Source organism: Corythoichthys intestinalis, chromosome 3, assembly GCF_030265065.1.
Source record: "Corythoichthys intestinalis isolate RoL2023-P3 chromosome 3, ASM3026506v1, whole genome shotgun sequence".
NCBI classification, from domain to species: Eukaryota; Metazoa; Chordata; class Actinopteri; order Syngnathiformes; family Syngnathidae; genus Corythoichthys; species Corythoichthys intestinalis.
The window spans coordinates 10,311,955-10,327,620 of record NC_080397.1 but is presented as its reverse complement, the minus strand read 5'-3'; the positions used below and the strand labels follow the sequence as shown (position 1 = coordinate 10,327,620).

Sequence of the window (15,666 nt, the reverse complement as noted above, 5' to 3'; positions counted from 1 at the left end):
AGTATTGGACATAAACATATTTCCTGATTTGTGATGTAGTCATGTCCATTGTCAAGTAAGTTCATATCAGCAATGCAAGTGTTATTACTTTCCTGAAAGCATATTATCAAATCAGAATTGTCAAACTCTAAGGCTGTTTTCAGACTGCAGGCATATCTGATTCCAATCAGATTCAACCACAAAACTGATTTTCAGGTCTGACTGTTCACACTATTTTTACAGGGTATTGGCGGGGTCTTAAAACCTGTTTAAAAAAAAAAAAAAAAAGTCTTAAATCCTATAATTTGAATTCAAAGCCTTAAAATGTCTAAAACTCTGCTAATATCTCACAAAACGTCTTAAGGTCGATTTTGAAACGTCTTAAAAATCTATTGACACTACTTTTATTTACATGCATGAACTCTAGTCTTGCTTTTAAAGGTTTCGATTTTTGAGGACGCCAAAACGTAACTGCAAAGCGGAACTACCTGTGCTGCCCTGTCATTTTGCTTCAAGTCTTTTGTACGTTTGTTGCCGGTACCGATGTGAAATGGGTCTTAAATTGTATTCAGTATGATCTTCAAACAGTCTTAAAAGGATCCACGGATAGAAAGACTCGTAGTTCTTAAAAGATAAATGTTATTATTTAGTCCGAGGTTCCCTTTAAAGAGTCTTAAATTTGGCTTGTTGAAACCTGTAGATACCCTGTTTTAGCAAGTGTCCAAATCAGATCTGGGCCTGTTCAGACACATTATTGACACACAGACAGGTTGCTGTTTCAACGAAAGAGTGACATCACGGACAGTCAAAACCTATCTGGGCTGTTCAGACTGAGAAGCATCTTGTCCATGTGATATGAAACTACCTCCCGTATGTGGTTTCAATCAGTCTCTCATAAATCAGATTTCTGTGTTTTGGGATTGTTCAGACGACAAAAGAGCTTTTTAATTTCAATCTGGATGGGCTAAAAATCAGATTTTGGCTTACAGACTGAACAAAGCCTGACAAGATTCTGATTAGGTGGCTCGTTTATTGGTTAGGACTTCAGGAATCTAAGCGGAAGGCTAAGCTATGTGTGTTGGTTTAAAAAGTGACGCGGAAATCAACTAATCACATTTTATTTTTAGTAGGCGGGACCGAGAAAATAAGTCTTTTAGGCCTACCTAAATCTGAAGAGAGAGGTGTCACCAAGCAACCAGATTTGCACTATTTTTAGCCACAACCGCCCCAAATTCGGTGTTAAATCCTGGTTGTCAGGCATAACTTACTTTTGGGCTGTAAAGTCCATAATGGGGCACCCATCATAGACGTTTTTTGCAGTTATGGATGACAAACCTCCAGGCACTGCACAATGCTCTCTTGGATGCCGGAGACGCACTATTTTCGGCCACGCTCGTGCGAAGGAATGGTGTAAAATCCCAACATTTTTCCCCATCTTGCACTCAGGTGGATTGCAGAGGAGTGGGAGCACTGCACGCGCACGTGCGGCAGCTTGGGCTTCCAGTCGCGCACGGTGCGCTGCGTACAACTGCTGCATGACGCCGCCAATCGCTCCGTGCACAGCAAATACTGCGGCGCCGACCGGCCCGAGACGCGCAGGCCCTGCAACCGCCTGGCTTGCCCATCGCACTGGAGGACCGGAGCCTGGTCCGAGGTAGGTTTTTCTGTGATTATTATACACATATAATACTTGTATATTTTTCCCATCCCCATTTTAGACATGCCGCACAGCCCACACAGTTGGACCAATTCGCATCATTGCAACTTCCAAACTTTCCAAATATCCACGCTATTCAGACTGTCTTTTATTTTCTCTCCTAATGTTGTTACGTTGCGTCAAACATAGCCTACAGTGTTTTTGACAAAACTTGAAAATAACCTTCCAATTTATTTCCCATGGCCCCATCCAATTTTGATGAGGGAAAAAAACGATATCAAGAACTCATATCAATAGGTAATGACTGGAAAAAGCCCGAAAATCTACAGAAATGGAGCAGTGGACCAGAAATGCCCTAAAATGTGCCTGTTAAGTACAGTAAATTAAGAATGAATTGTTGCTCCCGCTTTTGTGGCAGTGAATAAGCACTCTTTTACATTCAGTTGGACTCTCATTGTCCAAAAGGTGCCACATAACCAAGTTACATCATAAACATATAGTACATATGCAGCATGAATACGGCATAAATGAATGCTTAAGACGGATAAGCGACACGGTAATCGAATGAACGAATGTATTAATTTTAGTTTGATTTCTGGCTATTCGCATCATTTTCTGCCCAACATATTATAATGACGCCTTATTTTTCACATTCAGATATAAGGGAACTGCCGTTTTCTTTATTTGTACTCAAAGCACATTCGCTGCATGCAGGTAGTGTTCAAGACCACACTGTTTAGTAACATTAACACTACAAGGACCATGATACTTTTTTCTACATTGATAGTATGTGTATTGTTTATCGATCTATTAGCTGCAATCAAGTCGTCAGATGAAAACCAACAAATCTCTCAATCTCTCAAATTTCTCTACAATAATCAACATTCAATATTTGTCCATCTGATGATGGTTTAACACGAGCCAATTCTTTTCCCAGTTTGGCAGTGTGAAATTTTCCCCCAGGTTTCATATGACTCATCTCCAAAAGTTGTAGTCAACATCTTGTAATCTTGAAAGCTCCACATTGACGAGGGCTAAGCGGCGCTTTTACGCTCGGAAAACTTTTCTAACAGGATTAAGATGATGAACGAGACAAAAAAATGAGAGAATTAATTGCAAATATTGAAAGCCTTTGTGAAGGCCTTTCATTTCCAATGGTTAACTCATGTGGCTGCCATTGACGGCACTGCACATCCAATTCATTATGCGTGCGAGGGACGAAGAAAACAGTCATCATTTCATCATCTCATCTTCTTAATAAACTAAAATAAATGTAATTAATTAGTTAATAAAAAGAGCATAATTGCTTTTTTAATAGCTTTTTGATAGAAAAAAAACTAATATGAAAAATGAATAAATACATACACGTTTTCATGTTAAAAATAAAAAATTATATAAAAGGAGTTAATATTTATTTTTTCCCTTTTCTTAATCAAAAAACAATAATGGTTTCACAACTTTTTAATTAAAAAAAAATATATTTTTTAAGAATGGAAAATATAGAATTACATTATTTTCCTTTGTTGAAAATCTAAATATAAAAAGGAAAATCTTTACTTTTTCCATTTCTATAAAATGGTAAATAAAACCGAAAGAAATAAGAAAAATGTGCAGTTCAGTCAAACTGGGAGAAAGGGTTGGGAATGCTCATCTTTCAGTGCCATTGACAGTGGTAGATGCACCTACGTGGTGGCCATATTGGTAGCCACTCCAGGATTTTGAAATGCTTCCTACGAAGCCACTCCTTTGTTGCCCTGGCTGAGTGTTTGGGATCATTGTCACGCTGAAAGACCCAGCCACGTCGCATCTTCAGTCCCCTTGCTGATGGAAGGAGATTTTCACTCAGATTCTCTCGATACATGGCCCCATTCATTCTTTCCTTTACACAGATCAGTCGTCCAGGTCCCTTTGCAGAAAAACAGCCCCAAAGCATGATGTTTCCACCCCCATGCTTCACAGCGGGAATGGTGTTCTTTCGATGCAATTCAGTATTCTTTCTCCTCCAAACATGAGAACCTGTGTTTCTTCCAAAAAGTTCTATTTTGGTTTCATCTGACCATAACACATTCTACCAGTCCTCTTCTGGATCATACAAATGCTCTCTAGCGAACCGCAGACTGGCCTGGATGTGTACTGGCTTCAGCAGGGGGACACATCTGGCAGTGCAGTATTTTGTCCCTGACGGCGCATTGTGTTACTGATATTAGCCTTTGTTACTGTGGTCCCAGCTCTCTGTAGGTCATTCACTAGGTCCCCCCGTGTGGTTCTGAGATTTTTGCTCACCGATCTTGTTATCATTTTGACGCCACGGGGTGAGATCTTACATTGAGCCCCAGATCGAAGGAGATTATCAGTGGTCTTGTATGTCTTCCATTTTCTAATAATTGCTCCCACAGTTGATTTCTTTACACCAAGCGTTTTACCTATTGCAGAATCAGTCTTCCCAGCCTGGTGCAGGTCTACAATTTTGTCTCTAGTGTCCTTCGTCTTGGCCATAGTGGAGTTTGGAGTGTGACTGACTGAGGTTGTGGACAGGTATCTTTTATACCGATAATGAGTTAAAACAGGAGCCATAGATACAGGTAACGAGTGGAGCCTCGTTAGACCTCGTTAGAAGAAGTTAGACCTCTTTGACAGCCAGAAATCTTGCATGTTTGTAGGTGACCAAATACTTATTTTCCACTCTAATTTGGAAATAAATTATTTAAAAATCAAACAATGTGATTTTCTGTTTTGTTTTCCCACATTCTGTCTCTCATGGTTGAGGATTACCCATGTTGACAATTACAGGCCTCTCTAATCTTTCCAAGTAGGAGAACTTGCAGAATTGGTGGTTGACTAAATACTTATTTGCCCCACTGTAGGTCATAAATTGACAAAATCATAATAAAGTTTTTGTTCTCATTCTACTTTGCTACGCAGTGCTCGGTGACGTGCGGCGAGGGCACGGAGAGGCGATTGGTTTCCTGCCGAATTGGAGACCAGTGCGGCGGTGACAAGCCAGAAAACGTGCGCGTGTGTCGGCAGGGACCCTGCCACGGTGAGAATCACAAATTGCCAGGCTTCTCAACTTTTCAAAATTGTTTAAAGTGAGACCGCAGTATTTAGATTTCAAAGGATTTTGAATGTATTTAACAGGTTCTTTATGTATACACTATCATTCAAAAGTTTGGGGCCTAAGCGACCCCAAACTTTTGAACCGTAATGTACATAATGAAAAATCCCATATGATACACTACCGTTCAAAAGTTTGGGGTCTAAGCGACCCCAAACTTTTGAACGGTAGTGTATAAAGGTTTTTTTTTTTTTTTTTTGTGGGTTTTCAGCCATCAGTATGCACCTCATCCTACACTCTGCTACATACTTTGTCTGGACAGAAATGGGGATGTATCACTGTAACTGTTATGCAATTAATCTGTGTTTATCAACTGGTAGGTTGTGACCTACAAGTGGTTTGTTTCCTAGGTGGGTTACCTATCTTACCTCTCTCGTTCCTCCTTACTGCGAGCAAATATCTTTCTAATATCCATTTGCAGGAGTAATGCTGTTTGAGTCAAATAGAAATATAAATTTTTATATATATATACATATACATATATATATATATATATATATATATATATATATATATATATATATATATATATATATATATATATATATATATATATATATATATATATATATATATATATACAGTGCTGCTCAAAAGTTTGTGAACCCCCTCAAAATTTTGGAATTTTCTATTATTTCAACCTGATTTCCTAATCAATCAATTCAGTAGTTTTTTTTTGTTTTTTTAACAGTTGTGTTGTCGAGACTAAATTAAAAAGAGTTTTCATCAACTGATGTAGGTGCAAAATTGAACTGTTTGGTCACAACCAAAACCGCCATGTCTGGCGAAAAGTCAACACTGCATACCACCAAAAGAACCTTCTCCCAACAGTGAAGCATGGAGGTGGGAATGTCAAGATCTGGGCTTGCTTTTCATCCTCAGGACCTGGACAACTCCACATAGTCCAGGGAATCATGAATTCTGAGGAATATTGTCAAATCCTAGAACATAACCTGACGCCATCTGTTTTGAAGTTAAAGCTTGGCAGAAGGTGGATCATGCAACATGATAATGATCCAAAGCATTCCAGCAATACAACCAAGGAATGGCTGAAAAAGAAGAAGATTCGTGTTCTGGACTGGCCCAGTCAAAGTCCTGACCTAAATCCCATTGAAATGCTGTGGCGGGACCTGAAGCGAGCAGTTCATGCCAGACGCCCATCAAACCTCTCTCAACTGACTGCGTTCTGCAAGGAAGAATGGGCAAAAATCCCCCAAAGTAGATGTGAGAGGCTGATTAGTCACTACAGAAACCGTTTGGTTGAGGTAATCTCTGCAAAAGGAGGCGCAATATCCTATTAACTGAAGGGGTTCACATACTTTTGCACACATGATATCTGAGTTTTTCTTAAATCAACCACTTTTGTTAAATAAAGAATGACAATATAACTATTTCTTTTGTTTCAGTCCATTATTTGGAATGTCAGTATTGTGGATTTGGGTATAACTTAACATTTAATAAGGTTATTTTAGTTTTTTTTACAAAAAATCTGACCATCGCTGTGGGGTTCACAAACTTTCGAGCAGCACTGTATATATATATATATACACATATATATATATACACACACATATATATATACTGGACTGTCTCAGAAAATTAGAATACACAATATTCTAATTTTTTGAGACAGTCCTGTGTATATATACAGGACTGTCTCAGGAAATTAGAATACACAATATTCTAATTTCCTGACTGTCTCAGGAAATTAGAATATTGTGTATTCTAATTTCCTGAGACAGTCCTGTATATATACACAGGACTGTCTCAAAAAATTAGAATATTGTGTATTCTAATTTCCTGAGACAGTCCAGTATATATATATATATATGTGTATATATATGTGTATATATATATGTGTATATATATATATGTATATATATATATATGTGTGTGTGTGTGTATATATATGTGTATATATATATATAATTTTATTTTTCTATTGGACTCAAACAGCCTCAAAACTGCCTCAATTCATCGTGGCATAGATTCAACAAGGTGCTGGAAGCATTCCTCAGAGAGTTTGGTCCATATTGACATGATGGCATCACACAGTTGGTGATTTGAGTGACTTTGAACGTGGCATGGTTGTTGGTGCCAGAAGGCCTGGTCTGAGTATTTCAGAAACTGCTGATCTACAGGGATTTTCACGCACAACCATCTCTAGGGTTTACAGAGAATTGTCCGAAAAAGAAAAAATATCCAGTGAGCGGCAGTTCTGTGGGCGGAAATGCCTTGTTGATGCCAGAGGTCAGAGGAGAATGGCCAGAATGGTTCGAGCTGATAGAAAGGCAACAGTAACTCAAATAACCACCCGTTACAACCAAGGTAGGTAGAAAAGCATCTCTGAATGCACAGTAAGTCGAACTTTGATGCAGATGGGCTACAGCAGCAGAAGACCACGCCGGGTGCCACTCCTTTCAGCTAAGAACAGGAAACTGAGGCTACAATTTGCACAAGCTCATCGAAATTGGACAATAGAAGATTGGAAAAACGTTGCCTGATCTGATGAGTCTCGATTTCTGCTGCGACATTCGGATGGTAGGGTCAGAATTTGGCGTCAACAACATGAAAGCATGGATCCATCCTGCCTTGTATCAACGGTTCAGGCTGGTGGTGGTGGTGTAATGGTGTGGGGAATATTTTCTTGGCACTCTTTGGGCCCCTTGGTACCAATTGAGCATCGTTGGAACGCCACAGCCTGCCTGAGTATTGTTGCTGACCATGTCCATCCCTTTATGACCACAATGTACCCAACTTCTGATGATTACTTTCAGCAGGATAATGCGCCATGTCATAAAGCTGGAATCATCTCAGACTGGTTTCTTGAACATGACGATGAGTTCACTGTACTCAAATGACCTCCACAGTCACCAGATCTCAATCCAATAGAGCATCTTTGGGATGTAGTGGAACGGGAGATTCGCATCATGGATGTGCAGCCGACAAATCTGCACCAACCGTGTGATGCCATAATGTCAATATGGACCAAACTCTCTGAGGAATGCTGCCAGCACCTTGTTGAATCTATGCCATGAAGAATTGAGGCAGTTCTGAAGACAAAAGGGGATCCAACCCATTACTAGCATGGTGTACCTAATAAAGTGGCCGGTGAGTCACTCACCGACAAGACTGCTCTTTCAGTCTTGTCTGTGTTTTCCGCCATATATATATGAACAAGCAGTTTCTGCTCTTGCACCATCTTTAAAATAAACAGCTGTATTTTAAGCCAAAAGAACTGTTGTGTTTGATAGAACAATGTGTCTATATGCTGCCATAGCAGATTCATGGCGCAATCAACCCCGAACTATTTTTAATTTCTCCGTTTTACCCTGGAAACCCCCGTTTACAGACGTCGTGCAACCGCTTTTGTTTCAACCCAGCCATGAAAATAAGGTTAGTAATGGTATTTATTATTTGAAATGACTGTCATTTTTAGCTTAGAATCATTAATTAATGTCTAATATTTAGTTTAAAAAAAAACGACTTTAAAAATGATTCACACATATATTTTAAACTTTTAAACAAATTACGTCACAATGACAGCCCCCTCATCCATGCCTGCCTAAAACCAGCCCTGTTGCTGACACTGTGTTTCGGGGTCATCAACATGCCCCCCCCAAACAAAAGTCAAACTCCGCCTATGCGCATTTAAATTCAAAATTCATTGAATAGGCGACCAAACAAACATCAACACAAAGGTAAAAATGAACAACAAGGATGGCAGTTTATTTGGCACTAACCCATAAAGCAGGGGGGAAGATGTAATTTGCGCCGTTGACTGTATGATTGGCACACACACAGTGATATTGATGCTGCATTCACATGCGGTTGGAGTAATTGAAAAATTTATTCTCTATTACATGGTGTCACTAAAAAGTGCCAAACAGTCACTTAATTTGTGATGTATTGTTGGAGCATTGACCTTGTACACTCTGAGCATTTTTGTGAAATTAGGGGTTGATTTTTCTATGAGTATATATACTGTATAAAACTGAAAAAAAGAAAAAAAAGAAAAAACAGTTCAAACATGTTTTGTTATACATATTTTTAATCCCAAATTATCAAAAGATTATGTAATTCCAAAATTTTTATATTTTTGAAAGTCTCATAACCAGCTAAAGTTGAAAAATTTCAAATGCCAAATATGGAAAATCACCCACATTGCTTGATTACGGATAAACTATACATCTCAGTTAACTTTTGACAGCTGAGCATAAAAAAATAACATCTTAGCTTTACTTTGATATATTGCACATCAAGGTTGAGCAAATGAGCACTAAATGAGCATGAGTAATTTGCATTAAAAAATGGCACTTTTTGACAATAGTTTGTATAGACATTATTGCCATGAAATTTGAAAAATACCATTATCTATTCATTTCAATGAAATGAAACTTCATCTTTTACATCTGGGAGGGTTCTGTTCATGCTTCTGGCTCTACGTCTCACCCTCTCAGCCGTTGGAGCTCTGGCAGGGGGTCGATCTGAAGTGAAAAAATTTGAAGTGAAGTGAAAAATATTATATATTCTATTGTTTGCGAATAGCCATTTTCACACTGTGTTTTCAAATTCACACATGAGTATCTTATAAAAACATCATTTAATAATATATTATCATAATCTATCAATGATTTTTTTTTTATTACACAAAAGTTTGAGGTCACTTAGACCCCAAACTTTTGAACGGTACTGTATATATACTGTATATACAAGGTGACCATAAAAAACAGGAACTTTTTAGCAATCAAATAAAACCAAGAGTGATGGGGGAAAAAAACTATTTTTTTCATTGTTATTGTAACCATAAAACATTTATTCCCAAACAATTATTCCTGGGTCACTTCCTGTTCAGTAACCCAAAATCAGCAGGAAGTGATCCAATAGTAAATGACCCAAAATCAACAGGAAATGCCCCAAAATCAACAGGAAGTGACCAAAAATAGATATATTGTGTATGGTAGAATGATTTCCTGACCCATGTATCGTTGTATCGCCAATGCGCCATACCATGAGATAATCGTAATCGTGAGCCTTGTATCGCATATCAAGAGGTTCCCACTCCTAGTATTCATATTTTTATGAATAAACTAATTGGCTGCCACTGGCACATATAGACGATCGTTCGATGGCTTTCAGCCCTCCCAGTCCAAGTGGATTGGATGCCAATGGCCGTCAATGGCACATTTGATGAAATCGTTGGTTGTACTGTGACCCAACACAGAGGAACAAAAAAGTCTTTTAGGGGTGAGAAAGTCCGACTGTACGTGAACCTCGACTGATTAAATACAGTAGTGCAGCGACTCCGTTATACTGTATTTCCATGGGAGTTTGCGTCCGCCCCCTTCATGTATTAGCGGACCCCCATGTATGAATCACTCGCTAATGACATTTTGATAAGAAGAAACTAATCTATACCTTCAGTCCTTCTGCCACTTATTGCACGCGGGGGTCACCTAAAGGAGCACGGCAATCGTCCATCTCGCGGTTGAATTAGTCTTTCACAAACTCTCCATTTGTGAATGTTAAATAACAGCTATGTCTGTCATGTCCGACAAGATAATTACACCTTTACAAAAGCGAATGTATGCCTTTTTATTAATGTCTGAAGAGAAATTTATGGCAAGGCAAGGCAAATTTATTAGTATACAGTGATCCCTCGCTACTTCGCGCTTCAAACATTGTGCCCTCAGGCCATCGTGGATGTTTTTTTCAATTAAAAAATAAATAAATAAATAAATAAATATATATTAGCTGCTCCGATCCCATCACGTAGCCTCCCTCTCCCTCATGCTGCTTTTCTTGGTCTGGCAATGCACTGGAGTTGCTTATTAAAGCTAACGATGATTGACAGACATTAAGGTTTGATCTTGTCAGAGACGCTTAGAAACCGAAACTACTAAGTGCGTCAATCAGCGTTTGCTGTTGTTAAACAGTTGCTGTGGAAACTTATTGTGTGTAAGTAAACAGCTTGAGTGGATTTGAATGGACTCATTTAATGAAGCATTTAATAAAGACAAGCATTTTTCTACTTTTTTCTTGTTTAAAAATAATTCAGTGGGACTGTAACATGAGTAAAACTTATCATAATTATTACATTTGAAGTGCTTAAAAAACATTTATTAAAATAGATACACATAAAAGTCTTTTTTAACTATACTTTGGGGGGGGGGAATGAAAAAAACCTTGTCTTATATCTATCTCTCTCCAATGCCCAAGTCTGAATAAATACATTGAACACACCCAAACTTTATTTATTTTTTTTAGTGTGGGGGGGGCGGTACTTGGCGGTTTTTATTTATGCGGCGGGTTCTGGTCCCCGTTAACCGGGAAAACGAAGGATCACTTTAGCACAATTCAACACAAAGCAATTGAAGTAGCTTCACATCACATGAAGATCCTCAAACAGGGAATAAAACTATACTTAATAATCACATTAAAACATCAAGAAAATTTAAAAAATAATTGAAATCGGAAATAAAAATAAAACAAAAAAAAAGAAAAAGCAAATAACTTGAAATTTGAAATGTATACACAGTTATGAATATGCTGTGGTAAACAATAGTGTTTATAGGCCTGATTTGAAGGAGCTTACAGTTTGAGCACTTCAGACCTTCAGGTAACTTGTTCCAGAGGTGAGGAGCAGAGTAAATAATGTTGCCTCACTCTGCTTCGTTCTTGCTCTTGGAACATACAGCAGACCGGTTCAAGACAACCTTAGGGGTCTAGATGCTTCATAGTGATCAAACAAATGGAGCATGTATTTTGGTCCCAGGCCATTAAGTGTTTTGTAGACAAGAAGTAGTCCCTTAATTTTCGAACTATAAGCTGCTACTTTTTCCCCCTCATTTTGAATCCTGCGCTTTATAGTCCAGTGCAGCTTATTTGTCGATTTATTTGGGTAAATAGGTGACACTTCATTTGACAGCGGCGTCATTAGATTGTCATAAAACCATCGTAATTATTACATGTCATTACTGTCATTGGGGCATTGATGAATGCTTATGACAAATGTCAAGTGTCAGCCGGCAAAATTTGTCACTAACTCTATTTATGGCCAGCTCGGATCTTTTGCATCCATTCAAAAGTGAGATAATTTGCCGAATCTGTCATGAGGATTTATTAATGCTCATGGCAGAGTTATGTCATAATTTTGACAGTCTGACGACATTCTTTGACACCGCTGTCAAATAAAGTATTAGTGGTTAATATATTTTGGTGTAAATATCTCATAATACGGTGAGGAAGTCCGGTCCAGCTCATCTATGAACAGATGCTGTTTTCGTGTCAGCTTTGGTGGGTGGCAGCTTACAGTCAGGTGCGCCTTATAATCGAAAAATTACGATATTTTATAGTCTATCCTTTGACTCGCTGGAAGCCAGTGTAACGATTTTATAACCGGTGTAATATGATCCAGCTTCCTTGTATTTGTAAGGACTCTGGCAACAGCATTTTGTAGTAACTGCAGCTTCCTGACTGATTTTTTTTTTTTTTTTTTTTTTTTTTTAGGACCTGTAAATATACCGCTGCAATAGTCTTCTTCTTCTGAAGATCTTCTGAAAATGAATGCATGCATAAGTTTTTCCACGCCTTGTTTAAACAGAAGCCTCTTAATTCTGGCTATATTTTTTAGGTGGTAATAGGCAGATTTAGTGACAGTCCTAAGATGGCTGTCAGACTTTGGGTCTGAGTCTATAACTGCGCCAAGATTTTTTACTTGATTTGAGCTGTAAGTGACATTGTGCTGAGGTGCGTGGTGATCTTTGACCTTTCTTTTTTTTTGCCCAAAAATGATCATCTCTGTCTTTCCACATTTAGCTGGAGAAAATTCTGGTACATCCATTTATTGATTTGATGAATGTATTTATTCATGGAGACCAAGGGACTATAATCATGTGGGGCAGGGGTCGCGTTAACCGAATATTTTCCGTCGTTGACCGGTTTTTTAAAACGGTGACAGAAAAAAACTGAAGTCCATCCGTCATTTTGACAGGTTGCAATTCACACCCCAGACCACAGGGTGGCGAGTGAGCATATTAATTAGCTATTGTCTCTCTTGATGCATGACGTCGTTGGCCTTACTCGGAAAAATGTCAAGGCAACTGAGTGTTTGCCTGGCACGGCCAGACTGTTCTCCCTGTATTTTTCAAACACTGAGAGAAAGGTCTGGGACATAGCCTCTCGAGTAGGTACAAAATCAATCGACAAATCAGATTTGTTTATTTGCGTGACGTGTTCTTCACGAGCAACGTCACTCTTGCGTGCCGTAAGTTGTCTCTACAACAACACGGATGGCGGGAGAGCCGAGAATATGTTCCAATCCGCGGTAAATTCAGTTTTAAATTAGCTAAAACACATCGACACGAGACATTGACAACAGTCTGTCTCGCGCTAGCCATGTTGAATAAACTCCGTTCTCCTCGTATGTTTACTTCCGCACGCAAGTCCCTCGTCCTGCCCTCGTCGCTTTGCTAACGGCACATCTGCCCGTCGCTGATTGGTGCACTCCGCTGTCTGTCTGCCTCTTGTTAAGCTTGTTCGGACAGAATATTAATTAAAAATGAATGAAAACTAAATACTATTGAATATGTCATTATTATCATTTTAAAAAATTAAGTGACGGGTAAAAATAGATTATGACCGGATTTTTATGACACTGTCAGTCAAAATGACAGACAACGAAAAAGTCTAGCACAACCTCTGATGTGGGGACACAGAAATGTTGTGTGTCATCTGCATAAGTGTGATAGGAGATGTCATACTGTTCCATGATCTGAGCTAGAGAAGGCATAAATATGTTAAATAAAAGTGGTCAGAGAATGGACCCTTTAGGAACCCAACATGTGAATCTGGTTCATTCGGACTCATGGTTTCCGACTGACACAAAGAAATCCCTCTCATTTAAATAAGAAGTGAACCACTGAAGAACAGTGTCAGTGAGCCCTACACACAGTTCCAATCTGCTGAGTAGTATGTTGTGATCAATTGTGTTGAATGCGGCACTGAGATCCAATGGTAGCAGAACAGATGATTTAGCTGCGTCATAAAAAGCGGCATGGAAAATGAATGAATGAATGAATAATTCCGACAAATATCATTTATGATCCAATGGTAAATATGTTTTTATACACATAAAAATACAACTTTGTCAGATTACCTAACTTGAAATATTCTTGGTAAAGTGTATTTGTTCATTTGGTTGATTCTGGTGTTGCACAGATTCTAGTATCGGTACCGATGCAGCACTAAAAGGATGTCATCTGTGCTAAGTAAGTACTAGGTACTAACTAATAGGGGTGTGACAACAAGATACCGCATTACTTTGTAGCCCAAAAGGTTATCGATATGCTCCCACCAAGAATCGATATATCGTTTTAAAAAGGTGTCACAGTTTAGGACAAAAGAAGTAACCGACTGGTTGCTACCAAAATCTTCCACTGAAAGATTTAGCTCACTGATTTCGCTCACTGGCTGCCACTGATGGCGCTAGACGTCCAATTCATTTTGACTGAATTGGACGACTAGTGCCGTCAATTGCACTGAAACCAGAGCATTCACAACCAGTCTTGTGACTCTTTACAGGTCACTCCTGTTCATTTTAGGGCATTTACAGGTTACCTCCTGTTGATTTTGAATCTCTTCTTATTTATTTGGGAACATTCCCAGGTCACTCTCTGTTCCGTAACCCAAAATCTACAGGAAATACGGTAAATGCTCCAAAAGGAAAAAGAAAAGACTGAAAATCAACAGAAAATGATTTAAAATGCCCCAATATTAATACCTTTCTTGGCATTGGCTTCCACTGACGGCCATAGATGTCCAATCTGTTTGAAGTGCTAGGGATGGCACTGCCACCCTCCCAGTTCAAATGGATTGGACATCGAGTGATAATCTAATAAAAGATCAGTTTTCTAGAGCCGTCTATGGCGGCCAATGAGTTAAAGCAGTGTCTGACCAAGCAAATAGTTTAAATTTCAGGTGAGTATGCCGTAATTTAGTACTAAAATAATTTAAAATTTTTTTTTTTTTTTTTTTTTTTTTCAAAATACGTGTTATTGCTCCAGTATCGGCATCGGCCGATACCACACAGTCATGTATCGGAATCTGTATCTTCATCTTGTTTTCTGAAGCCAAAAAATGGTATTGGTACAACACTACTTGAAATATCAGTGTAAATACACTTAAATGGTTGGCATTTTGGAGTTGCTTGCTCTGAAAACGGTAAACGTTTATCAGTAGTGGACATCCGAAGCATTTAAAGTTGGAGGGTGGCCGAGAATGAACATTTGTTCCATCAATGGCCGCCAGTGAGTTAAAGCAGTATCTAACCAAGCTATGATAGCAAATACTTTTACATTTCAAGTGACTATGCAGTAATTTATTATTATTACATTTTATAAAAAATATTTTTTTCAAAATGCGTGTTATGGCTTCAGTATCGGTATCGGCCAATACCACACAGCCAAGTATGGGAATCAGTATCTGAAGCTAAAAAAAGGTATTGGTGTAAAACTACTTAAAATATCAGTGGAAATACCGTTAAAAGGTTTGCATTTTGGAGTTGCTTACTCTGAAAACGATGACAATCTATCACTTTATCCATTTAAAGTGGGTGTATTGTGCCATGCCTCCAACTTCAAATGCCTTTGGACATCTAGCACCACCAATGGCTGCTAATGAGTAAAAGCCATGTCTAACCAAGCTATGATAGCAAATACATTACATTTCAAGTGAGTATCCAGTAATTTAGTATTAAAAGAATGTACAAAAATATCCATCCATGCATCCATCCATCCATCCATCCATCTTTAACGGCTTTTCCGATTTTTTTCCAAAATGTGTGTTATCGCTACCGTTTCAGCTTCAGCATCTGAAGCCATAAAACGGTATCGTTACACAAAACTTGAAATATTAG

General features: G+C 38.5%; 1 protein-coding gene across 2 annotated transcripts in view; it reads left to right on the top strand.

The window, feature by feature from the left end:
* Positions 1 to 15,666, top strand: part of adamts3 (ADAM metallopeptidase with thrombospondin type 1 motif, 3) — a 278,467-nt gene that overhangs the window by 256,447 nt on the left and 6,354 nt on the right. For both annotated transcript variants that reach the window (XM_057832049.1, XM_057832048.1), the window contains 2 exons: positions 1,426 to 1,633; positions 4,559 to 4,676. In XM_057832049.1, the coding sequence (XP_057688032.1) occupies positions 1,426 to 1,633; positions 4,559 to 4,676 (326 nt within the window). The remainder of the gene's footprint in view (positions 1 to 1,425; positions 1,634 to 4,558; positions 4,677 to 15,666) is intronic.